The sequence below is a fragment of the Chiloscyllium plagiosum genome, chromosome 40 (assembly GCF_004010195.1).
Source record: "Chiloscyllium plagiosum isolate BGI_BamShark_2017 chromosome 40, ASM401019v2, whole genome shotgun sequence".
NCBI classification, from domain to species: domain Eukaryota; kingdom Metazoa; phylum Chordata; class Chondrichthyes; order Orectolobiformes; family Hemiscylliidae; genus Chiloscyllium; species Chiloscyllium plagiosum.
In genome coordinates this window covers 12,532,775-12,560,547 of record NC_057749.1, presented here as the reverse complement: position 1 = coordinate 12,560,547, position 27,773 = coordinate 12,532,775, and the positions used below count along the sequence as shown (strand labels likewise).

Sequence of the window (27,773 nt, the reverse complement as noted above, 5' to 3'; positions counted from 1 at the left end):
ATACCCATCCAGATGCCTTTTAAATGTTGTAATTGTACCAGCCTCCACCACTTCCTCTGGCAGCTCATTCCATACACGCACCACCCTCTGCATGAAAAAGTTGCTCCTTTGCAGATGGGGTACTGGGCTAATAGATGGGGTACTGGGCTAATGGTCGGATACTTGGTAGTGTGGATGAGCAGAGGGATCTTGGTGTCCATGTACACAGATCTCTGAAAGTTGCCACCCAGGTAAATAGTGCGGTGAGGAAGGCATATGGCGTACTGGCTTTTATTGGTAGAGGAATTGAGTTCCGGAGCGCTGCGGTCATGTTGCAGTTGTATAAGACTCTGGTGCGGCCGCATCTGGAATATTGTGTGCAGTTTTGGTCGCTATACTATAGGAAGGATGTGGAGGCACTGGAACGGGTGCAGAGGAGGTTTACCAGGATGTTGCCTGGTATGGAAGGAAGATCGTATGAGGAAAGACTGAGACACTTGGGGCTGTTTTCATTAGAGAAAAGAAGGTTTAGGGGTGACTTGATTGAGGTGTACAAGATGATTAGGGGGTTAGATAGGGTTGACAGTGTGAACCTTTTCCCGCGTATGGAGTCAGGTATTACAAGGGGGCATAGCTTTAAATTAAGGGGGGGTAGATATAGGACTGAAGTTAGGGGTAGGTTCTTCACTCAGCGAGTCGTAAGTTCATGGAATGCCCTGCCAGTAGCAGTGGTGGACTCTCCCTCCTTATGAGCATTTAAGCGGGCATTGGATAGGTATATGGAGGATAGTGGGTTAGTATAGGTTAGGTGGGCTTGGATCGGCGCAACATCGAGGGCCAAAGGGCCTGTACTGCGCTGTATTCTTCTATGTTCTATGTAAAACTAAATATATTCAAGTTCCCTTAAGGCTGTGTCACAGTGACTGACACACAACCTCCCCAACAATCCTAGACACAGACAGTAGAGGGCGATAAGAGCTTAGCAATTCAAGAAATCAAGCGAAACCTCAAGCAATGAGATTTAACTTGTTAAACATTGTTTTTCTGCAAAGACCTAGAGTTGGGAAGTCATGAGATCTGCCACTGTCAGTCTCACAACTTTAATATTTGCCTCACTAGCACTGCCCCACAGACTGAACCACATCAAACTGAGAGGACCAAGCTGAATTTAAACCCAAATGATATTGAACCCTGAGAAAGAGCTCATAACAGAAAGGCTGCAGCAGGTAAAATCACTCAACCACTCCCCAAACACCACAATTTCACCCTGAACATTAATTCTGCTTCACTCTCTACAAATGTTGCCAGACCTATTACATTTTATCTTCATTTTCTGTGATAAGGTCATATTGCCCAAGCGAGGGTAAAAGGCAGCTGCCTATCTTTCGCTGAAGCTGGCTGCTTGGTTTTTTTGGGAATGGGTGAGTTTGCAAAATCCTTCCTGATTCACATGAGTCAATACTGCAGCATTTTCGAGATGAACCCACTCAGTGACTGGAAATATTCACTTGCCTACCCACATAAAAAGCATAACGCTGGAGTACTGCCTTACACCTCTGAAAGGTAATCTCAGGAAAGCAGGTTAAGTACAGGACAGACTCACCATCTATTATCTGAGAAAGCTGGCTTCCTCCTGTGGTGTCAGTCTCACCACGCCGACCGCCTTTTTTGTATCGAATATTGTAACCAGTGATCACACCATTGTGGGTGCCTGGAGGCGGTGGCTGCCAGTGCACCACAATGCTCTGGAGAAAAGTAACAAAGAAGACGGATACTAATCAGAACAATCTCACTTCAGCTATCAAACTCAACACTAGCAATCAGCAGCCAAACTTATGCAGACAGGTTACACTAGACCTGTGTTCCCTCAGTTACAGATATTTAAGGGGTGATCTAATCAAGGTCCTTCAGAAAGTTCATGGAATTGCAAGGACAGAGAGAGAAACTATTTCTTTGTTGAGGGGGGGGGAAAGCACTTATAAGAAAGAGAGGGAGAGATAGTGTCAGCATGAAAATGCATCAGCGTGAGAGCGAGTGAGAGAGCAAGAGCAAGAGGGCAAAAGAGTAAGGGAGCCTCAGAGAGAGAGAGTAAGAAAGTATTAGAGGGAGAGACAGCATTAGAGAGAGCTAGACAGAGCATTAGAGAGAGAGCGAGGGAGCGTCAGAGAGTGAGGGCGCAATAGGAAGGGGCATCCGAGAGCGACGGGGCATCAGAGAGAAAGAGAGAGAGCATCAGAGCACATCAGAGAGCGCGAGCGCATCAGAGAGAGAGAGAGAGCATCAAATAGACAGCGCAGAGAGAACGCATCAGAGACAGAGAGAGCATCAGAAAGAAAGCATTAGAGAGAGCATGACAGCGAGCGAGCGAGGGAGCATGAGAGTGAGAGAGCACGAGTGAGCATTAGAGAGAGAGAGCATGAGAGAGAGACAGCGAATGCATGCGCGTGACAGAGCATGAGAGAGACAGAGCAAGAGAGAGAAAGAGAGAGCATGAGAGCGCGAGGGAGCATGAGAGAGCGAGGGAGCATGAGAGCGAGGGAGCATGAGAGCGCAAGGGGGATAGAATATTAGATAGAAAGCATGAGAGAGAGCTAACGTGAGCATGGGAAAGCGAGAGAAAAAGCGTGAGTATAAACATGAGAGAGCGTGAGCGTCAGACAGGGTGAGAGAGTGTGAGCGTGAGAAAGTGCAAACATGAGAGAGCAACAGAGCATGAGAGAGCATGTGCGAGTGTGAGCGTGAGAAAGTGACAGCATTAGGGAGAGCAAAAGCACGCAAGAAATCATAAGTGTGTGTGAACATGGGAGAGTGTGAGAGCACGTGGGTGAGACAGCGTGAGAGAGAGTATAAGCGCAGGTGACCGAGAGCGCGGTTGAGCTAGAGTGAGGGTGTGTGTGGATTTGAGTCAGTGGGGGTGTGCGCGGATGAGACAGTGAGTGATTGGGGTGTGTGTGGACATGAGTGAGTGAGTAGGGGTGTGTGCGAATGTCAGTCTGCATGAGTGGTGGTGGAGAGTATGAGTGTGAGAAAAACTGTCTAAAACAAGGAGGGATTTCTTTAAAACTAGCGAGGCAAGTTTACGAGTGACGTCACCTGTCCCTCTTGTTAAAAGGCACTCACCTTGGAATTGCGAACTTCCAACGTGACATTCTGAGGGGGTGCACTGGGAACTGAAAAACACAAGGCCAGCTTGTCACAGAGTGAGTTAAAAAAACACATACCCAACTTATCACACATACAACAGCAAGGTGAAAACATGATTCTCCGACACGCACCAGCCATCAGCACTCACCATCAGAATAGGTTGTTGCTACCACATCCTCAGTGGAGACTCCTGGTCCATGCTTGTTGTAAGCCACTACCCGGAAACTGTATTCAGTGAATTTCTTCAACCCATTCATGGTGTAGGAAAGACTCCCAACATCTACATCCTGCATCAACAACCAGGAGAGGAATCACATTTAATTGTCTGCAATAAGCTTTCCCAGCAGCTGCAGGAGTTAAAAGACAGCCCTTCCTTACAAAGATGCTGCAGAGGAGTTAGAGACTAAGGCCAAGAGGCTAAGGGAAAGGACAGAAGAGCAGAGGTTATTGTACACAGGCTATAAGTGAACAAATCTCCACATATCTAAGTAACAGAGTGTACATTGAGGGGAAAAGACCAAGCAACACATGATTAGCCCAGGATCAATCCCACTGTCATGGTTCAAAGCAGTCAGGGATTGATGGTGAAAACAGCGATTAAAAAAACTGGAATAAACACAGAAAATGCTGGAAATACTCAGCACATCTGGCAGCATCTACGCACAGAGAGAGAAAAGCAGAGTTCACTTTTTAGGACAATAATGTTTTTTTCAAAACAAGTTCCATTTTTTAATGAAATCTGCTTTCTGACAAATACTGCACCTTCTTCACAACTTGTCCATTCTATAGTTCACAAGTACAGAACAGAAATGCAAGATGGAATTCTCTGGGAGGTTTGCAAATGGACTGGCAAGTGAGGGGAGGGGACAGCCCATACTACTGCTCCTGTGTCATTTTGCTGGCAGTAGGAAAGATGATTGGTCAGCTGCTGATCAGAAGACTACTTCAGCCATCGGCATGGCCAATTAAAGCTGTGACCTGCCCCTGCAGCACTTTGTCTACCGAAGGAGGGCCCAGTTTTGTTGGTTTGATACCCCTAACCTCCCAGTGCGATATGGTCGTTCTGGGAAAATGCCAGCATGTTCTGTGACCCGCCAAAATGGGGTTGCGTCCACAGGAAGACCCAGCAGAGGGGCCACTGGCCTCTCCACAAAGTTCAGCTAATACAAGAGGGAAAGGTCATTGAGTCAAAGACAGCTCAATCCTCTGGTACCTGAACTCCCCCATCTCACATCAAATTCCCAATCATTGGCCTGACTAACAGAATTCACAACACCACCAACACTTGGGTCATTCTGTACAAGTAACATGTGTGAAGTCACTTCACAACAGCAAAGGAGGGAGTACAGCTCTGGAGAAATGCTTCACATCACTGGTACAGAGTAAGCTGGCTGCTGTTCATGATTACCACGATTCCATAATTGAAAAATTGGTATAAAGATTAAAGTTCTTAAACAGTAACAGAACCAGAGACAGTTTTGAATTTGAGCATGACTGTACTCTAAAGACAATGTACAGTGGAGTAGGTGAAATGCACGAATTCAATTATTCGAACACAAGTTACCGTGTTTTAATGTTAATGTCCTCCAAGGGAAAAAAATTGCAACTCAGCCACATTCTTTGAGGTTTACATTAGCATCTTAGTCAGTAGCTCCTCTCTCTCGACTTCCTCCTCAGGTTCAAATCGTTTGTTTATATAGAGGGGTAGGAACAAGAGTACAAGGTGAGTAAGTGAAATTATCGAGGAGGGGCTAGAGACTAAGGCCAGGACTCTAAGAGGAAGGACAGAAGGGGAGAGGTTACTGAACACAGCAAGAATAGAGATCTGAGGTATAGCTGTATTCATGTAAAGAGTATGACTGGTAAGGCAGATGAACTTAGAGCTTGGATTGGTACATATAACTTTGATGTGGTGTAATGTTAAAAAATTAACTTGCAGTACTATCTCTCTGGACATACATGTAATATTAAAGGATTAAACTACACTGAGTGAACATTCTGGAAGTGGGTAGGGACAACAGTCAGACAAGAATGCAAATGATCTCCAGTCCAATTAGACAGTCATTTGCTCCTACACCCTCTACTATTATCAAATTAAACTATCATTCAATCTCTTTCACTCAGAAATGCTTTCTAGCCATCCCCTAAAGCTAGGTATGTCACACCTGTATTGTCTTGGGGAATCACTGAGTCAGGAAATCATCTGCATAATGATTCCCCAGGATTAGGGCATTTGCATTTATTTACATTATCTCTGAGGATTATTTCATCCTACCACTGGCACCGGTGGTAACATGTGACTGTGAGGGAGTGACTGGGAATTGTCTTGAGTGGCATCTGACTATTGGGGGGGGGAATGGCCAGAGCATCTGTAGGCATTGCCAACTGACCTGTATAAAGGGGATGTGTTTTCTTTGTTCAGTGCCTCACTTTGGCTCGACCTCAGACATCTGCGAGGGGGGGTCAAAGCGGATCACCTAGCTTGTACGAGCTTAAATAAACTTGGATCTGTTTGCAGAAGTTGGTGTATATGAATTGCATCTCGTGTTTGAAACCTCGGGAAAAGAATCTAACAGTGGTAGCTATTACAGAAAGTAGTTAAGAGAGGGACAAGACTGGCAGCTTAACGTTCCAAGATTTAGATGTTTCAGCTGAGATAGAAAGGGATATAAAAGAGCTGGGTCTTGCAATACTGATTAGGGAGAATATCTCAGCTGTACCGAGGGAGTACACCTTGCAAGGCTCACACAGTAAGGCCTATATGGGTACCACTCAGGAATAAAAAGGGTGTAATCACTTCGAGGGGGTTGTATTACAGGCCTCCCAACAGCCAGCAAGAGATACAGAACAAATATGCGGACAGATTGTAGAAAAATGCAAAAGCAACAGGGTTGTTGTGGTGGGTGATTTTAACTTCCTCTGCATTGACTGGGACTCCCTTAGTGCTAGATGCTTGGACTTGGGGGAAATTTGTACAGTGGATCCAGGAGAGTTTCTTGATGCAGTACATAGTCAACCAAGTAAGGGTCATGCTAGACTTGGTAATGGGGAATGAGCTTGGCCAGGTGCAAAAAGTTTCAGTAGGGAAGCATTTCGAAACAGTGACTATAATTCCCTAAGTTTTATGGCAAGTGTATTCCTTGGTTCCATCTCTATTCTAATTCATTCTTTGCCATATTCTACAGAACCACTTTCCTCTCTCCAAAAGCCCAGATGCCTTTAATACCAAATCGTGATGCCAACCAATCACAGCTGTCCAAATTTCCTGAGCTTCCTGATGCTGAAGATCCCAGTGCAATTCTCCATTAAAGGGAATGGCCTGGATGATTTCCTCACCTGTTCACTGTCAGCCCCTTTCTCCATATAGTAAAGTTTGTAGTTTATGATTGGCCCATTGACTGAGTGAGGCTCCTGCCAGGTGACTGTGATCGAGGTTGGCGAGTTTGCTTGTGCAACCAGGTTCTGAGCTGGTCCCGGCACTTGAACTGAAAAACAAAGAGAGTACGTGTTTTCAGATTTTAACAAAAGGAACCCACAGGCAGTGAAGTCAATCAACTAAGAAACCAAACTGCCTTTCAGTGCTGTTTCCACTCCTTCCAGAGAGAACACTGGAAATAAATTCAGCATTGACATATTTTCAATGGGCAGATGCATTAATCATGAATGAACCTCTCAGACAAGATCTAGAATATGTCACTATATATCGTCACTACTACTTTAGTGTGTGAGTGAGTAAAAGAACAACTGAAAAAGCGAGCGAGCAAATGGCTGTGTTTACTCAAATACGAAAGAGACAATGTTGGTAGTTCTTGCTCATATAGTGCTGGCTGCCAGTAAGATGAAGCAGGAACAACAGTGAAGGGGGCTTGGGCATACTGTCAAAATGGAGCAATAATAAGAGGCAGCATTCACAATGGCAGTTCTGAAGGGTTCTGATGAAGGGTCACGGTACTTGAAGTTAACTGCTTTCTCTCCACAGATGCTACCATTCCTGCTGAGTTTCTCCAGCAATTTCTATTTTGTATTATTTGTTTTGAAAAGGCATTAGAGTAGGTCAGAGGTCAGGCAGTATTTATGGGAATATACTTCCAATCAGAGACTGGATTGGATAGCAATTTTACAGAATCAGAATGGGACACTCATACCTGAGAAACGAATCATGAACTATGCAAACTGATCACATTATATTGACAGCCCCCCGTCACTGGTGCTAGTGGCTCTGACTACAATGTGACAGGTTTAATTTGTTAAAATTCATTATGAAAAGAACTCAAAAGGAAGTGTGAAATATTTACAACAGAAACAGAAATGAACTGAAGCAGCATATGGCATACAGAGCGGTTGGATTATACAACAAGTGTCTAACAAATGGTGAATCCAAAGTTTGAACACAAGAGCAGCGTCTGTCAATAAAGAGGGGGAAATGAATCACCAATATATCCTGCGGGTGGTGACTACTCCAAAGTTGGGGCAGCTTGTGGCAGGGAGGTGCACTGGCAGACAGTAGCTGTGATGAGTTTTGGGCTGAGATACACCAGCTGTGGACAGAACCTGCTTTGACGCCCCAGCCAACATTAACTGCCAGGATCTCCTCTGAAAAAATGGCCAATCAAGTGAAAAGTGAATACGGTGAAATTTCATTATCATCGAGAGAGTGTCTTCAGGAGAAATCTTTTATTCATAATGTTGAAATCATAGAATCCCTACAGTGTGGAAGCAGGGCATTTGGCTCATTGAATCCACATTGAAGCCCCTGAAGAGGATCCCACCCATACCCAATCCCCTACCCTATCTCTGTAACCCTGCAATTCCTATGGTTTACCCACTAACTTGCATATTCTGGACACGATGAGCAATTTAGCGTGGCCAATCCATTTAACCTGCATATCTTTGGATTGTGGGAGGAAACTGGAGCACCCGGAGGATACCCACGCAGACACTGGGAGAATGTGCAAACTCCACACAGACAGTTGCCTTAGGGTGGGATCCAATCCGGGTCCCTGGTGCTGTGAGGCTGCAGTGCTACCCACGGAGCCACCCATACCACCCCAATCTTCTCAAAACAAAACCTGAACCTCAACTTTAACTATCACAGGGAGATGCACAGAATGTGAACATTCATCACATTTGGGGTGGCACGGTGGCTCAATGGTTAACACTGCCACCTCACAGCGCCAGGGACCCAGGTTCAATTCCAGCCTTGGGCAACTGTCTGTGTGGACTTTGCACATTCTCCCAGTGTCTGCGTGGGTTTCCTCCGGACACTCTGGTTTCCTCCCACAGTCTAAAGATGTGCAGGTCAGGTGAACTGTCCATGCTAAATTGCCCATAGTGTTTTGTGCATTAGTTAGAGGGAAATGGGTCTGGGTGGGTTACTCTTTGGAGGGCCGGTGTGAACTTGTTGGGCCAAAAGGCCTGTTTCCACACTGTAGAGAATCTAATCTAACCTCATCACGTGGAGCTGCAAACAAGCATCAACTGAAAAACATTGACTATGTTGGTGTGGAGAGTAAGGCAAGTGTAACAGTTACCAAATTAACAACTGGCTTGCATAGAAACGTAGCTGTTGTCATATTAAACCAGTATATGCCAACTTTTACTGACACAGGTATCTTGCTCTGTAGTGGATCGATAGAATCTCTTTGTTTCTCAAGCCTTTTTAAGCTACAACATCCAATTATAAAGTGCCTTTTCCATGGCGAAATACTTGAAGACATTTCACAGAAGCAATATCAAGTAAGAGACCAAACCATGTAAACTCTACGACACAAGGCCAAATGCTTGGTCAGAGGGAGATTTTAATGAGCATCTTATAGGAGGAGAGACAGAAATAAAGAGGTGGTGAATTTGTGGAAAGAATTCCAGAGCTCAGAGCACAGGCCGCTGAAGATAATGTCGCCAATGGCTAGGTGAAGGGAGATAAAATAGAGGTGGATATTGTACTCCTGAGACTGTTAGAAGCTGCAGCAGTGAGCTTGAAGAATGTACTGAGGAGGTAGATATGTAGGATGGAGAAATATACAGATCATATGAAATTTATGCAGAGGTAGACCTTTCAGTCCGTCAAGCCTGTTCCAGTATTCAATAAGAACATGGCTGGTCTCTTTGAATTCCACGTTCCCAGCTACTCACAATCACCGTTGACTCTCTTGCCCAACAAAAATATATCTTTGTCTTAAAAATATTCAATGACCTCAACCCCACCCCACCACCTTCTCAGGCAATTGCACAGCTCTGAGAGAATAAAAAACAACCTTCACCTCTGTCCTGAAAGGCAGATGCAAGTTCTAACACAGTGCTCCTTAGTTCTGAAGTTACCAAGAAAAATCAAGAACGTTCAGAACACACACTTTTCAACTCCAGTGAAAACCCAGCCTGTCCAATCTTTCCTCATAATATAATCCACTCATTCCAAGTACTGATCAAGCAAATCTCCTCTAAAACGCCTCCAACGCATTTACATCATCCATTCAAGACAATGACTAAAGCTGCAGACAGCATTCAAGATATGGTCTCATAAATGCCCCCGTGTACAACTGAAGCATAATGCCTTTACTTTTATGTTCAATTCCTCTCTATTCTCATCTTTATTTTCATGCTAGTCTGAGATTGACAATGTGTCAGAAGGTCCCTCAGTATCCTCAAGGGGAGATGACACATCATCTGGCACTGTACTGGGGCAGCAATAAGAGTGTTGCAATAGGTTTCTAAGTTCCCGGGTTTGGAAGAGGATATCAATGAGGAGTGGAGCAATCACATACCTGTGTCAGTGTTAATCAGGAACCAAATACTGGCGTTGGTCTCAGCATCAGGTGGAAGAGTCCAGATTCAGGCCCAAGGCGAAACACTTATTGTAAAGTTGAAGTCTTAACTTTATTTCCTTATTTTCTACCTTTACATTCCAAATCTTGGTTTGTTTTCTTTCCTTAAGATTGAGCTGAAGAGTAACGCCATTATACATTGTTCTGCAGGGATCAATGCTGGGTCCCCCTTTCTCACTTATATAATTGATTTGGACGAGAATATAGAAGACATAGTTCATAAGTTTGCGGATGACACCAAAATTGGTGGCATAGTGGATAATGAAGAAGATCATCTAAAATTACAAAGAGTTCTTGATCAATCGGGTCAATGAGCTGAAGAATGGCAGAAGGAGTTTAACTTGGATAAATGCGAGATATTGCATTTTGGTAAAATAAACAAGGACAGGGCTTATACAATTAAAAATATGCCCTTGGGTATTGCACATAGGAATTCAGGTACACAATTCTTTGAAGCTTGTCTCACATAATAGATAGGGTGGTTAAGAAAGCATTTAGCACACTCGCCTTCATTGCTCAGACCTTTGAGTAATAGCAGTTAGAATGTTACTTTGAGGTTGTACAAGGTGTTGATGAGGTTTCTTCTGGAGTACTGTAGCCAGTTATAGCAAGGACATTTCTAAGCTGGAAAGGGTTCATAAAAGGTTTACTTGGATGTTTCCAGGAATGGATGGCTTCAGTTACATGGAGAGGCTTGATAAGCTGGAACTTCTTGCACTACAGTGTTGGAGTTTAAGGGGTGACCTTAAAGTGGTTTATAAAATAATGGCAGGTGTAGATAAGGTGAATGGCACGTGGCTTTTCGCTCAAGTGGGCGATTTCAAGATGAGGGAGCAAATATTTAAGGTGAGAGGAGAAAGTTTAAAAAAAAACATAGGGGCAATTTCTTATTAACACAGAGAATAATTCATGTGTGGAATGAACTCCCAGGGGAAATGGTGGATGCAGGCACAATGACAATATTTAAAACACATTTAATTAACACATAGTAGATGAATAAAAAATGTTTAAAGGGATATGGGCCAAACGCAGGTAGGTGGGATGAGTTTAGTTTGGAATTATGGACTAGTTGGACCAAAGAGTCAGTTTCCGGGCAGTATGACTATTACTCTATACAATAATTTTCACTCTACTTGTAACAAATAATCGTAACAAGCACAAGTGACAATAAATAAATCAAATCAAATCTCATAAAGGATAGCATCCTATTATCTTTGTTAATCACTTGCTGTACCTACATGCTATTTTGTTTTATGACTCATGCACAAGAACACCTAAATTCTTCTGCAGATCAGACTTTTGCAGTTGTTCCCCATTTCCATAATATTCTGCATTCTTTTCTGCCAAACTGAACTTCATTACCTTTTCCAACACTGGACTTCAATTGTTAACATTTTTTCCCACTTACTCAACCTATATATATCAGTCTGCAACTTCCTTAGATCTTCTCCACAACATATTTTCCTACATTGCTGGTATTGTCTGCAGATTCAGCTACCAAACTTATTTCCCTCATCCAAGTCATTGATGCAAATTGTAAAAGGTGAGGCATCAACATATTCCCCTGCAGGACTCTACTCATCACATCCTGCCAATGAGAATGTGAATCTATTTATATATATCTAATCTGTTTTCTGCCAGTCATCTGTTCTTGTATCGATGCTAATACACAATACCCGCACCATGAGATTTGATTGTCCACGAGAACTTTTGTTGAGGCACCTTATCAAATGCCTGGAAATCCAAGAATGGAACATCTCAAGGCTCCCTCACAGCCACAGCACAGTACCCACTGCTTCAAAAAATGCTCATACATTGGTTAACCATGATTTCTCTTTCCATTCACACTTCCCATTTACCTTGAGATTTTCTAAATGTGTAGCTGTAATCTCTTTAATAATCAATTCTAACATGTCCCCATGACAGACATATAGTTCTCTGCTTTCTGCCTCCATCCCTTCATGAATTCACAGGATTATATTTGCTCCTGTCTAGACTGTCTGAATTTTTTCTGAATCTAAAGAATTTTGGAAAATTAACACCAATGCATCTCCTACCTCATTAACAACCCCTTTTAAGACCCTCGGATGAAGTCCATCAGGTCCCAGAGATTTGTCAGCTCACAGCTCCATCAGTTTGTTTAGCAGTGTGTCCCACATAAATGTAATTTGACTAAGCTCCTCTCTCCCTTCCAGCTGCTGTTTACAACTATGACTGGAATGTTTTTTGTAAATCTTTAAAGTGAAGAGAGAAGAATAATGTGCTCATTCATTATCATTCCTTTATTTTCTACTATTAACTCCCCAATTGCAGAGGATAAACACTCACTTTACTTACTCTTTCTTTTAAAGACCTGTTGAAACTCTTGGTATCTGCTTTCACTTTTCTACCGAGCTTCCTCTCACATCAACAAACCCTCTGTGCAGCATGACTGCATGCTGACATATTGACTGAAGTCATTACTGTACAGTACACAGACCCCAGAGGTCAGAAGAAACAATGAGAAAGAACGTAGTTACATGTTCTAATTTCTTCCTGATTAATTGTTTAACTATTCTCTGCCATTTTTTATATTCTCACCAATCATCTGGCCTATCACTCAGCTTGACAGAGTTATATGTCTTTTTCTTTTGTTTGATGCTTTCCCAAACTTCTTCAGTTAATCACTGATGGTGGGTCCTCCCTTTAGAATTTTTTTTATACAGGAGTTTAATGATTCTGAGTAATTGGAAAATATCTTCTTAACCATCTGCTGTTGTGTCTATATTTATCCATCACCTAGTCTAGTATATCAATTCACTTCATCTAGCTCAGGTTTAATGCCTACATAATTGCCCTTATTTAAGTTTAAAATACTAGTCTTAGATCTTTCAAACTGGATGTAATATTCATTCAGCTGCTACCTAGGGGTGCCTTTCCTCTGTGATCATTAATCAATCCTATTACATGACACAATACAAGACCAGTATAATCTGTTGACAGGTCAGTTCCAGAGCATGCTGCTTTAAGAAACTCTCTCTAAAGCATTCCAGCTCTTCATCCAGGCTACCCTGACAATCTGATTTTTTCCTGTTTACATGTAGATTAAAGTCACACATAAATATTGCAGTCCCTTTATCTCAAACACCCAATATTACTTGTTGCATACTTTGTCCATCATTGTAGTTATTATTTGGGGGTCTGTACTTCCACCACCACTAACGACTTCTTTCACCAATCATTCAGGTCAACCCAAACTGATTCTACGTCTTGATTTCCTGTACAAAGATCACCTTAAACAATGCCATCCTTAATTCATTACCTCTCCAAATTTACATAGCTTCCTATTTTTCTTAAATATTGTATGCGCTTCAATATTCAGGACCCATTCCTGCTCTCTTAAAGCCATGTATTTACTCACTTCGATGTGTGCTATAAATTTGTTACTTTGTAATCAGTGCTATGTGCACTCAGATAAAGTCTTTAGTTTTGTCTTTTTGTGATTTTTGTAACATCTAATTTTGTTTATTTGTGTATATTTAATTTATACTCTCATTGTCCTTTCGTGCCAATGTCGGGCCCTCATTTCCCATATTATTATTTTCCCAGCTCGCCCACTCCTCCAGGTGATGCTGTCTCCTTGGCTCGGGGTCCTCCTCAACTGCTGCTCTATGAAGTGGAAGTGCAAATGTGATATTAACATTTGTCCAGAGGAGACAGATTTTGAGACTAAAGGCATGTTTTTGATCCTTGCTCTTTTAATGGAAATTAGAGATTATTCTCAATATTAAATTTAGGTTGACAGAACATCATTGCTTGGTGCACCAGTCTAGGTTACACAAAGTTAGAAATGCAAGAAACAATGGAATATATTTTTAAAGCAACTTCATTGATTTTCTCTGTGGTTCATTGCCAACCTAGAGGAATGTCCATGCCTTTGCCTTGACCTCAGAGTGAAGCTACAATATGTATCCTGTGCACAAAGGAACATTACTAAATCCAATCACTCTGCAGAAGTGGGAAAAATAATGAAAATCTAAATATCATGTCTGCACTAAACACAATAATGAAAATGTTTAATTAACGATGCTTACTGGTGCAAAAAAAACAAACCAACTTGAACAAGCCTGACAGTTGTTTGCTTTATTCAGTCATGATCCATTTCTTTCAATTAGTGCTGCAACACCGATTGGCATCAGAGCCAGCAGCTGCATGCCAACACAGCCCGCACACACACCTGCAGCCTCACCACACTGAACATGCCTTCACACACCTTCACTCTCTAAAAAGGGATACAGATAACTGCTACATTCCTGGCACACATATACTGTAAGCAGTTCTTGCCAGCTCAGTGCAATTACTGTGATGAATACAATAATGAACACACAGTGATTCTCTCCTACCCCATGAAGCAGAGAGTCTAACTAGGACAACCTCAGGAGTGCTGGCCACCCTACAACTTCAGCCACACAGCGACTCCTCAATTTCAAGATGAAATACAAGTGTCAACGTGGCATTTGGCAATGTGGGCTTTAGTCCACCTTGCGCTCACTCAACGTTTACACAGGCGCACCTCCCAGCAGAGATTATTTGAGAACACCTAAGTGGAATCCTGCCCTTTGACTTCACGAACCGGGCTTACTGCTGTCAATCTAGGCTCAGTACTGGGGGCAGAAGTATCAGTTAGTTCAGTTGGCTGGACGGCTGATTTGCGATGCAGCGCGATGTCACAGGATGTGTTCAATTCCTGCAATGGCTGAAATCATCATGAAGGTCCTGCCATCTCAAACTCACCCCTCACTTGAGGTGTGGTTACCCTCAGGCTAAACTCACACCAGTCATCTCTCTCTAATGAGGGCAGCCCTGTTGATCGCTGGAACTCTGGCAGCTTTATCTTTGTCAAAGGGACTGCCACACGGCTGAAGGTCAATGCTGAGAGAATGCTTCACTGTTGCAATAACGATAAGTAATTCATTAGCTTGAAGTATTTTGAGACATCTTTAATGGATAATTTTAATAAATATAGTTTCCTTCTCTACAGGTGCAAATCTTCATGAATCAGAAGTGGATAATGCGTAAATTTTAAATTTCTGCTGCTGTTCACTGCCATCCTGATTATATTCTCATTGAGCATTTATCCAGCATTGAGGCAAAAGTACAAAAGTTTGCCTCTCTGAAATTTCAATCCCACCTAATGTAAACACCAAGCCTGGGAGTGAGGCATTGAAACCTGAAGAAAACAGATTTTCAGAGTCAGATCGATCACAATGGCTCAAATGCACTGAAGGTTAGAGACATCCCTGTTCTATCTGCAATTTTTTTAAAAATTCCAGAAATGGAAAATTAGAAAAAAACTCAGCTCATCACTGCCTTATTCAGGGTAATTAGAAATGTGCAATAAGTGCTGACCCACAGCCCTGAAACAAGTTTTTAAAAAACTCCAAAAGTTTGGATTAAAATAAATTTTGCGTAGATTATTAAATGAAGAAATAAAATCTGCCAGAGCTAAATGTATTCAGCACACCTGAACCTGTTTCAGCCTGAGAAAATGACAGGCCTGACAATTCAGGTGATTTTAACAATGTTCTACCCAAAAAGCTGGCATTTTCCTTTCAGAAGCTGAGCGCACTGCAAAGTTCCCAACATTTTCTGTTATTAAGATTTGAAATACAGAATTAAACAAATTACTGTGGATGCAACTCTGGAATAGAGAATTGTCCATTGAAGATGATAGCAAGCGACTGGTTTCCAAGAACTCTCAACTTAATGAAACAGTGAGGCTGTGGCCACCTCAAGACCATAGCCAGCTACATAGCCCCGATCCTGATCTCTCCTGTAATACATAGCCAGTGGAGCACTCATGGAAAAAGCTGTCCTGTTTCCTGGCACTCATTCCCAGCCTGTCCAAGCCAAGTAATTTTTAGAATACCAAAATAACTGGTTCTAAAAACAATCCACACAAATAAATTCCAGCTTCTCCCTCACTGAAGAATGAAAAATAACCATTTCCTTATCATGTATGTGTGGGTTTAACACATAATGTCAGCAAACTGTAGGCATCTGAGACAAATGCAGAGCATTACAAGAGTAAAATGTGTGCACAAAGTGCCTGTGGTGGTACTGAGCCACACAATCCACAGAGGTAGCTTCAGTTCCTTGGCCATGACAACTCACTATTCTGAGCCAGAACATCAGAGTGATACCTTCAGTCACCGATGGAGGGAATAAGTCAGTCACGGTTTCTTGTTTCTGATGAAGGACCATCTATGTCAACATCAGGTCAAGACATAGGAGTCAACTCTTACTCTCACATCATCCTGATGACACACAGGCTCACACAGAAAGAAATGGTGACTTGTCTAATTACCAAAGGAGGGGTTAGATCATGCAGAACTAGGCCTCTGCTCAAGGCAAAATTGAAAACAGTAACAATAATGTGGCCGGGGTTAGACTCAGGTTTCTATAATAGAACAGAAGTTATAGTGCATGACAAGCATATATACAAAAATGATCACAGCACAGGTATAGCAACATGGACGGATCACAAGGACTGACCTTCAGGTTGGGTGGCCACTTTGAAAGGAGCAGAACTCTCTCCTGCTCCATGTTTATTGTGAGCAACCACTCGGAAAACATATTTCACATCTGGCATCAAATCACCAATTGTCACTTCCAAGTCTCCAGGTCGACTTGTATTTTCCACACGTTCCCTATTGATGATATAACAACAATTTCAGCACAATTCATCCAATCCAATTGGAGCTGATAACATCGCTATGGTACTTGCTGCTCCTCACATCTTGCGGATCAGGAGGCAAGGACAACTCTGTTATCTTTACTGCATTAGGACAGTGTCGAGTATACCAAGGTCACTATGCTCAGCTCGCTCAATGGCCAAGTGGGAAAGAAGAGCAGCTGGTAAGGCAATATTTCACTTTACCTGGTGTGTCTGTGTGGTGTGAGTGTGTGCTCCTAATAAGATTAGAGTTAATGCAATCATGCCCTAGACTAGAGATGGTAAAAGCAGTGGGGATTGCAAATCCTGATCATTATTCTGTGAGCCCTGCACGGGAATGTGGTCTGTGAACTGAGACAAGGACAATGTCAGAACATGGTGGCCTCCTCAGCCAGGTATATCCCAACACACTGCCTTAAAGAAGGAAGAAAACAGTATTTGGACAAGAGAGTTGCAGGATGGTGGGGAAAAAGCTTTTGGATAAATGTTACAGTGAAAAGCAGATTTGCCTAAATTGTAATAATGCCCAACTTGTGAAGGAAGAGACGAAAGAATGACTGTACATCCACCACATGCTTGTTGTTTCCCACATTGTGGATCAGAAAACAGGGATGCTGAAACATAGAGGCCACAGAAAGCAACGGGCTAATGGGTTTTCCATAAAAGGACAACAGATCAGCATTAGGTTTGAGCAAGATTTGTTTGAAGCACAATCAGAGGATATACTCTCGGCACCCCATTATAGGAAGGGTAAACAAACTGGGGTAAGACAAAGCAAAGATTCAGTAGAACAACCCGAGGAATAAATGAAGACAGATAAATTTGGCATGCTTTTCACTAAGACAAATAAAGTTAAGGAAGGACATAATAAATTAAAGAGGAGGAATAATGAAACCTTGTTTTCACTTCTTAGTAAATCAGGATTATCATTAGAATAAGGGACAGGATAGAAGAATGTTTTATCACAGTAACTAATGAGACAGAGGTTAGAGATCAATTTAAAAGGGTAAGAGATATTTGAAAGGAAAGAATAGAAAAGATGGTAGCACAGAAATGGGATTACAGTAGACATCTCCAATTACAACTCTTTATTTTTGAAGTGTGGTTACTGTTATAATGTAGAAAACACAACAGTTGATTTTCAAACAGCAATATCCCACAAATAGCAATCCTGTAATAACCAGACAATTTGATTTTTGGTGATGTTAGCTTTTGGCCAAGACATCAGGGAGAACTGCCCTGCTCTTTGAAATAATGTAGTCAGATCAATAAACTTTGGACAAAAACTGGTAGTGTTTGGATTCTGCCAAGCTGGTCAACCAAGATATTTAATGTCGTAGTGACAAAACCGAGGAACATGATGATGTCACTTGAGAAGTGGCCACTTCCTTCATGCTTTCAGAAACAGATTCTCATCACTCTGTGCAGAGGATTAAATCACCAACAGTCTGCTATCTAAAACAAGTACTGTAAAGATCTACCCCTCCCCCTGTTCAGCACTCACCATTTAGGTTCACACATTTGGTATCAAAGGGTAATTGGCACCATTAGAACCCGAGTCCCAGCATGAATCAGGAGACAAGACGACAATTGGGTATGATTTAAATAAAATAAAATGATGGAAAATAAATTGCCTTTAAACTGGGGAACACTTGAGCAGTAAACAGTCTTTTCATATTTAATACATCTTACATTCCTTATAATCAGTATTAATGCAGAGAGGTAGATGTTAGTGTGACTCTTACCTGTTGGTGCCATCTCTGGAGTAATAGACCGAGTATGTGAGGATCTCTGAATGAGGCTCTGCGGGTGGGCGCCAAGTCAACTTGATGAACCGTGTGGAGACAAGGAGTGCCATCACATCCCGAGGGGCAGACGGCAGGTGTCCAGCCGCGGCAGCTGCTAGATGGTCAGCAGTGGCACTTGTCAGTGAGGGAGGGGGAAATGTCGGAATGGGAACATCTTGGATACAGGTAGGTTTGTGTATGGGATGGCAGACACAATGATAAACAAAACAAAAATAAAAATAAAAAAAGGAGAAAAAGAAAAGAAAATAAACCAAACCAAAGCACAATGGGAACATAACAAAATGAACAAACACAGAAAGGGCAAACGAGCAACTTACTGCTGAACTGAAAGGGGTTGTTCACACATTACAATAACATCACCATCGAAAAGAAGGCATGTGCTGACATTACACTACACAAGCAGTTCAACAAGAGGCCCTGCAATGATACTTGGCGTACAGAACATTTTCAATCCTAAAATATTCCAACTGTAGGAGGTAAAATTTGGCATCCATTTGCTACCTGATATTGAGTACTAGAGGAAAATCACCTTGGGAGACTTTTCTGTGTTTTTGTTTTTTAAACAAGAACACAGAGGATCGGAACAGTGGGCTATATGTCCTGTTGAGCCTACTCAGCTATTCAATACCACCAAAGCTGATCTTGAGCTTCAAACCTATTTTCCTCCCTCTATCCCTCAATTACTTGAGGCATGAAAATTTGTCTATTCTAAACATATTCAAGGATGGAGCACCTACAACATCCTGAGGTAGTGAATTCTAAAGATTCATAGCCCCCTCAATAAAGAAATGCCTCCTCATTTCAGTCCTAAATGATTGGGATCCTATCAGAAGATTATGCCCCCTTGAATCCCCAGACAGTGGAAACAATTTCTCAGTATCTACCCTATCAAACCCCTTAAGAACTTTGCATGTTTCACTAAGATCACATCTCATTCTTCTAAACTCCAGAGAATACAGGTCCACTTTACTCAGCCTCTCATCATAGGACAACATCATTATACAAGGCAACAATATAGTGAAGGTTCATACAATGCCTCCAATGCAAGTATAACTTCCTTAAATATGGGAATCAAAATTGCTCTCAGCATTTCAGATGTGATCTCACCCACGTCCCGGACAACTGGAGTTAGACTTTCATATTCCTGTACTCAAACACCCTTGAAATGAAGGCCCACATGTGAAAGTCTTCCCATTTACCTTTTGTACCTGCTAACATTCTGAGCTCCTTTCATGAGCACACCCTAGTTTTACTGAATATCGATATTTACTTTTCAAAAACATTCCATTTTTCTATTCTTACAAATAAAGGGAATAACTTCACACTTCCCTACATTATACTGCAGATTTTTCTGCACTACTGAAAGCTCTCAGTTCAAAATGTAATTTAGAAGCATCTTAAATACATAATGGCTCACAGCCTCACAGTGCAAGGGACCCGGTTCAATGCCAGTCTCAGGCAAATGTCTATGTGGAGTTTGCATGTTCTCTGTGTCTGAGTGGGTTGCCTCCAGGTGCTCATGGATGGATTTTTTTTAAAGAGTTTTCCTTTTTCAATGGAACAGACTTTTGTTGAATATTTTGAATTTATTCTTTAACTTTTTCCACCAAGTTATTTACAGCCATACATCTTTGTCTATTTACTCAACTAATCTTAGGCAGTTCTCTACTCTCACCCATGTAATTGGCTTTAAGATTCTAATTTATGATTGAGGATGTCATTTTTAAACTAGACATGGAATTTAATTGTTGTAGTGATCACTGGTTCCCAGCGGATGTTTTATGATGAGATTACGGATTAACCTTGCCTCATTACAGAATACTAGAGCTAAATTAGCTTTCTCACTAGTTGGTTCCGCGATATATTGTTCCAGAAAATGCCACAAGAACAAGCTACAAACTTATCATCAAGACTACCCTTGTTTTTGTTTTTGAAGTTATTAGGTGGAGCTGGTATAAGGAAGAAACCAATTTATTCTATGCAGTAAGGGACAAAATAATGAAGTCTAAATCAGAGGCCTACTGCACATCTATGAATGCAGGGAGTATAGTTAATATGACTGAGAGTTACAGGTGCAGATTAGCATGGGAAATTGTGATGTTGCAGCTTAACAAAGGTCAGATCTGAGTATTACATATTCCTGGTTACAACGTGTTCAGAAAAGATAGGAAAGGATAAAAAGGAGAAGGGATGGCATTTTTGATGAAGGAAAGCATTGAAGTACTGAGGAAAGGTGATGTTTCAGACAGTTCAAGGACAAAATCAATCTGTCTAGAGTTAAGGAATATGTTACAATGTTTGGTGTAATGTACAGACCATCAGCTTGTGCTAAAGATATCAAAGAAAAAATCTGCAAGGACATTACAGAGATATGTAAACATCATTGAGTAGTTACAATGGAGGACTTTAATGTGACAGTGGGAGAACATTTAAGGGCCAGTGACTATCATATCATAAGGTTTAGGCTGACGCTGAAATATTAAATTGATCAATCAAGAATAAGAAGAATCAACTTGTGGAAAGCAGACTTCAATGAGGCGAGAACAAAGCGGGGCTGGACAAACTGGAACCAAGGTTTGGTGGGAAAATCAGCAGTTGACCAACTGGTTACCTTTAAAGAAGGGATGGATTGAGGGTAATCAATATATATTGATTGAGGGTAATCAAAAGGGAAATGCAGGATAAACAAATTTACAAGTCAGGATGAAAAAGTAGATATTAATTAAGTTAAAGAAGAAAATGTTTGCCTCATACAAGGTCAGATAGTAAATACAATTGAAAACCAAAATGAACTCAGAAGGTACATAAAGGAGGAAAAAAAGCATATACAAGAAGCAAAGAAGGATTATCGAGGAAGACTGGCAAGAAACATGAAAGGAAAGCACATCAACAGAAAAAGGGTGGTAAAAGAAAGAAGAGGGCCAATTAGGGACAAAAGGGGGATTTAAACACTGAGCCAAGAGGCATGGCAGAAGTCTTAAATGAATACCTTGCATCTGTCTTTACTTACAATGCAGACATTTGCCAGGCCATGGTGTTAGAAAAGGAAACTCAGTCACTAAAAGGGCCAAAGATTGATACAGAGGTGGTATCGGATATGCAGTCAGTACTTAAAGTTGATAAGTTTTTGAATTGAATGAGATACATTCATGGATAATGAAGGAAGTGAGAGTGGAAAATGCAGAGACATTAACAGTAATTCATTCCGTGTTCTCTAGATTCTGAATGGGACAAGAGGATTGAAAAATTGCAAGTATTACACCTTTGTTCAAAAAAGATTGTAAAGGTAAGCCCAGCAATTACAGACCAGTCAGTTTAATTTCCATGTGGGAAAACTTTGAGAATCAATTATTCAGAACAGAACTAATTATCACATGGAAAAATATGGATTGATTCAGAAAGTCAGCATGGAATCGTTAAGGAAAAATCATGTCTAACTATCATGCTAGAGTTTTACTTTTTAAAAAAAAACTGAGAAGAGATGGGTGCAAGGCGTTGGTATGATACACTCAGACTTCCAAAAGGTGTTTAATGCAGTGCTACACCACAGATCTATGAGGATAGTTGTAGGGCAAGGAATAAAAAGGATAGTGGTAATGTGGATATAGAATTAGCTGAGCGACAGGAAAGAGACAGTAATGGATAATGGCTTTTTTGGGCTCGAGGAATTCCATTACAAAGTGGAATTCTGTAGGAGTCAAAACTGGGACCCAAAATGATCTAGGATCTTCATGTATAGAGACCATTTGTCAAGTTTGTGTGTGATAAGAAACTTGGGAGAATTTAAACTGACAGCGGGGCAGTGTAGAACTTCAAAATGGCATTGACACTTTGGGAGTGGCCAGATACAGGTGAGGCAATGGATTTTGGTGCAAAGAGCATGGGTAAACAGTATAAAACAAAGGTACCATTCTAAAGGGTGCACAAGAGCAGAGACTTGGGGTGTATATGTGCGTAAGTCATTAAAGGTGGCAGAATAGGTAGCGAGAGCTGTCAATAAATCATATAGTATTCTTGGCTTCATAAATACGGACACAGAATAAAAGAGGAGGACGTTACATTGAACTCATACAAGACGCTGATTAGACCTAAGCTGGAATAGAGTGAACAGTTTTGGATGTCACACGATGTGAATACATTGGAGAGAGTGCAGAGGAGGTTTATGAGAATAGTTCCAGGGCTGAGACACTTCCATTCTGAGGGAAGTTAGGACTGTTTTCCTTGGAGAGGTTTGATAGAGAGTATTAAAGTATTTGCAAAAGGAGCAAATGCAAACTTTTCTACACAGTGAGTAGTTAGGGTCTGGAATGCACTCCCTGGAAGTTTGGTCAAAGCAAATTCAATTGAGGCATTCAAGAGGACGCTGGATAATTATTTATCCAGAAACAATACACAAGGTTACAGGGAAAAGGCAGGATACTGGCACTCAGATAAAATGATCAGAGACCAGGTGCAGTCACAATGGGCCAAATGGCTTCCTTCAGAGTTGTAACAATCCTGTGAATTATCTGTCAACAAACTGCTCTTACAGTTGGAACAAAGTGATAGCTGAATAGCGTCCCTCTATGTTCTATCCATTCCACAATTCTATTTCATCAGGAAAAGTCAGACATTAAGTGTCACACCAATCTCAAGTCCCAAGATACCAGTCAGTCGATAATCTTAAGTCGATATTTCATTACAGCCAAAGTCAGGCTAACTCTCGACTTGCATTTATTTCTGTTTTGCTCCAATGTCCCTTTTGTTTGATTTCTGCAATTGTCTTACAAAACAACAGAAATGTAAATCTAAAACTGATCCCAGACAGCCCATCCGATGTCTTGTTGCTCAATGCAATAAGACAAAGCATGAGATCTAGGTATTTGTTTATGGTTTTCTAGTTTTTGCTCCAAGTTTCTTTAAATTAAATTGTCACTACAGACAGCACAGGAGAAGACTGATGTCATGGGGCACATTATCATCTTCATGTTTCAATGAGCAAGACTGATCCTGGGTCTGAAATTAAATCCTGTTAAAGGATGGCCAGCAGCTGTGACCTTCTGGCATTTGTTTTTGGGGTTTGGTGATGGTGAAGGAAATGATGGTGAAGATGCCTCATTACAGTTCAGCCATAGCAGGAGTACTGCATACAGTTCCTGCACCACGTTATAGGAACGGTGTGATTGCATTAGAGAGAGTGCAGAGGAGGTTAACTAGGAGGCTGCTTGAGTTAGAGGCTCTGAATTATGAGGACAATATCGATAGTTTGGAGTCATGTTCCTTGGAGCAGCAGAGATTAAGAGGGAACTTGATAGAGGTATAGAATAAGTCTTTGAAGTTTGCAACATATCTAGATAGGGTGGTTAAGAAGACTCTGTTCGTCGAGCTGCGAATTTGTGTTGCAGACATTTCGTCCCCTGTCTCGGTGACATCCTCAGTGCTTGGGAGCCTCCTGTGAAGCGCTTCTGTGATCTTTCCTCCAGCATTTGTAGAGGTTTATAAAACCATGACGGGTACAGATAAGGTGACTGGCAGGTGTCTTTTCCCGAGGGTGGAGAATTTCAAGATCAAGGGGCATATTTTTAAGGTAAGGGGAGAAAGATTTAAAAAGGACATGAGGGGCAATTTTTTTTTTTTTTTTACACAGAGTGGTTCTTGTGTGAGGCTAAATTCCAGAGGAAGTGGTGGATGCAGGTACAGTTACAATGTTTAAATTTAGATAAGTACATGAATAAAAAATGTTTGGCAGAATATAGGCCAAGTGCAGGCAGGTAGGACTAGTTTCGTTTGGGATTATGGTCGGCATGGACTGGTTGGATCAAAGGGTCTGTTTCAGTGCTTAATGACTCTACAATTCTATTATGAGGGGCATAGATAGCTAGATAGAAAAGCACCTTTTCCATTAGGAGTGAGGTCAATGACCACGGAGATAGATTTAAGCTGAGAGGTAGAAGACTAAGAGTAGAGCTAAGGAAAATGTTTTTCATCCAGAGGGAGAGAAAGTCTGAAATTCACTGCCTGAAAGAGTGGTGCAGTCATAAACTCTTGCAACATTTAAATGTCCCCTTGGCATAGCTGAAGCCTCCAATGATAGGAACCAAAAGTAGGGGATCGGGATTAGTATAGTTATATCTTTGTTGACTGGCACAAATACAATGGGCTAAATGCATCCTTCTGTCCTATGAATGGTTCTGAGTTTATGAATCACTGGCACTCTCAGGAGGCTGCCTCATCTACTATGAGACAACCTCGGGATATTCTGTTCACCATCAGGAAGACCTCGCTGTGGTCACCAGTCTGTCCCTAAGTGTCCTCCACTAACTGGTTACTTGCTACTGCTGGGAGGCATGTTTGGGTATGTATGTGTGTCTGTGTGTGTGCGTCTGTCTGAATATGTGTGTTTGTGCGCATGTTAGTATGCCTGTGCACGGGCATGCCTGTGCGAGTGTATATATCTGTGCATACATGTGTGTCTTTTTATGCACGTATATCTGCCTGTATATGCATGCATTTGCATGTGTCTGTGCAGGTCTGTGGAGAAAGTTCCAGTATGATCACGCTTACTCAATCTCTGGTGCACCAAGATACGATAACACCAACTTGATGCTCATCTTTCCCAAGATCCCCGCTTTCAATGCCAGCTCCTTGCAGCTGATAAGATTGTACCATTATATCCAGAGGCAGTCATGAACCACATTTACTAGGTTCTCATCCAATTGTTGCACTTCCATTCCTTTTAATTTTGATTCAGAATACAATGAGACAGCTAGCCCTTGTGAACACGTCTCTGTCTCTAGCAGCAGCATCAAAGTAAACCTGCTGGTTCAGCAAGGCTATAGGCTACAGTTAGGTTAATTAAGTTGCTGCTTACCTCTCTGTACAAATTGTTACATCTTCCTTCACTATCCCTGGAATCTTCCAATATTATGTCTGATTGTAATTCAGCAAATTACTCTCATATCCACCTTTCCCAAAAAGATTATTTCAATTTCCTTGACTTCCAGATAATTCTTAAAATAAGCAACTCGTCTATAACATCCCCACTTTTCCTGAACAATATATAATCTCTTTATTCTTAAATCATTCCACTTTCGATGTTAACTTTCCACATCCCCAAAAGACAGAATTGTGCGTTTCACAATCAGAATGGATTGTCAAGATTTGATGCTGTTTGAATAAAAAAACAGAAGCACAATTAAGACAATGCAGAGTTGGATTACTGTGTCTGTATTCAAACAATTACACTCACATTTCAGCGTTTATGAACCCAACCTCCTGATCTCACAAACAAGACTAATATCGTAACCATGCTTTCAATGCTGGAGACACAAACTTAATAGAGAATTACAAGAGGAGGAATTCAGCAGGAGAGGCGTGTGTCCATATGCTTGGATACGAAGAGGCCTCTGACTGTTTTACATTAACTTGCGAACTGATCTCAAAAAGCTCTGCATACCACAGGAAACCAAAGCTGCCAACAGACCGTGGTGAGGTGCAGAAAAGATTTAGTCCACCTTCCCTGTCGGTCAAGAACAGCACTTAGCTCCTGGATTTTAGAAATCATGTACCAGTGGCTAAAACTACAGCCCCACAGGGTTGGGCAAAGGTGGTAGGTGGGGAGGGGTGGAGGCTATGCTCTCGCTTGCTGTCTGCACTGAACGCCAACAGTTATTTCTCAGCAGTCAGGAAGCTCACTGCTGATAAAGACAACAGGAGAACAGATCAGGGAATGGATATTAAAACAATCAATCAGTACACAGAGATTTATAATGGAAATTGAACAGTAAATCAATAGAGTGAATGATTATAGGAATGGGGTTAGATTCATCTCCGGTCAAAATGTCCTGATTCCATGTTATACACACTTCCCTCTGAGAACACTCAGGGCTGTATTTGGTATTGACACTATTTTTGGCATTGAGATGAAACACAAGTACAAGTTAGTGTTCCCTGTTTTACAGTCAGTGTCTTGATTTTACCGAAAATAGAAATGAAAAGAAACCTCAATCAGTGTAAATCAACTGAGAGGTTCATTCAGTGGGTTGTGTGGCTCTCACATAATGACAAGGATGGAGGCATTTTTGGGAGCACAATGGAGCAGCACACACAAGCACTGCAGAGAGAGAGAGAACTGGGATGCCACATACACACAACTCCCAAACACAGTAGAGGCACACACAACGTTAAACAGACACACACATACAGCAGCGTGTAGATGCACATGGACACAGGAGTATAGCAGACACATACACATGGCAGAGTACAGACACCTGCACAGACACATAAGCACAGCAGAGAGACACAACTGTGGCAGAGTGAAAATGCACACCCAAAGGAGCACAACAAAGACACAAACATATAGCACAGCATAGATACACACACACACATACGTGTGTATATATACAGAAAACTCAGCCCAATACAACTGTCAACGGCTTCATTAATTAGATTGTTATCACAATGTGCTCATTGCCCAGCTGATTTATCTAGTGAGTTACTGAGCTTTACTGATTGGGAAATTTTAATTTATTTCCCCGATGGTGTGATATTAACTAATATCATTGAGAGTTTCAGTTAAGTTGCCAGCCTGGACTATGGGCAAGAGTTCCTTAACCGATTAATAGTCAGAAACCTATAACCCATTTTCAAGAGTGATTTCTTTCGCTATCAGGTTTTTTTTCCAACTGTGACCATTTGCATCACCAGAGAATTTACACAACTTCCTTGTCTCCAAGTTCCCGCTAGCGTACAAGGACAACACCCCGGGCTCATTGAGATATCTCTGTGGTCAAGCAGATCACAGACATCGACTAGGCTCACCAGTGAAGCTGACCACTTGGGTGAGATACTGAAATGCACATCTTAGATCGCAGCTGCCCCTCACTACCTAAACTGACATTCCCTCTGTTACTGGGAAACAATCCTACTGGGCTGAATGAAACTATCCTGAGTGTTTCCCAGAGGACTGTCCAGACAATAGATTATACCTCTATCCAACACTAAAAGGTACCATTGTCTAAATTCCCACATAGCTGGCTCCCTCGTACTTTACCATCAGGAAATGTGAGGTTTGCCAGCCAGTTTCTATTTCACCGTCCTCCAGTTAGGATAAATCACCAACTAATGGATGAGCCCATCATCCAGTTCTGGCAAACGGAAATGGGAAATTTAGTCGCGAAGGAGGAATCTAAGTTGAGGAACTTGCATGTACCTTTTGGTTGAAGTTGAAAGAGGCACTGACATGCAAATATTCCCAGGGCAGCAAGTGATTGCAGCAGGTAAAAAAACTTGAGGGAAGCAAAAATAATGTTCTTCTGAAAATGGGTC

The 27,773-nt window shown here is 41.6% G+C and overlaps 1 protein-coding gene across 3 annotated transcripts in view; it reads right to left on the bottom strand.

Moving 5' to 3' along the window:
- The window catches only part of LOC122542519 (neogenin-like), a 211,329-nt gene that overhangs the window by 37,921 nt on the left and 145,635 nt on the right, over positions 1–27,773 (bottom strand). For 2 of the 3 annotated variants that reach the window (XM_043680345.1, XM_043680346.1), the window contains exons 15-20: positions 18,405–18,621; positions 16,479–16,633; positions 6,460–6,608; positions 3,272–3,410; positions 3,100–3,149; positions 1,583–1,724 (exon numbers count right to left, since the gene is read on the bottom strand). In XM_043680345.1, coding sequence (XP_043536280.1) covers positions 1,583–1,724; positions 3,100–3,149; positions 3,272–3,410; positions 6,460–6,608; positions 16,479–16,633; positions 18,405–18,621 — 852 coding nt within the window. The remainder of the gene's footprint in view (positions 1–1,582; positions 1,725–3,099; positions 3,150–3,271; positions 3,411–6,459; positions 6,609–16,478; positions 16,634–18,404; positions 18,622–27,773) is intronic. The other variant, XM_043680347.1, reaches the window with a different exon arrangement.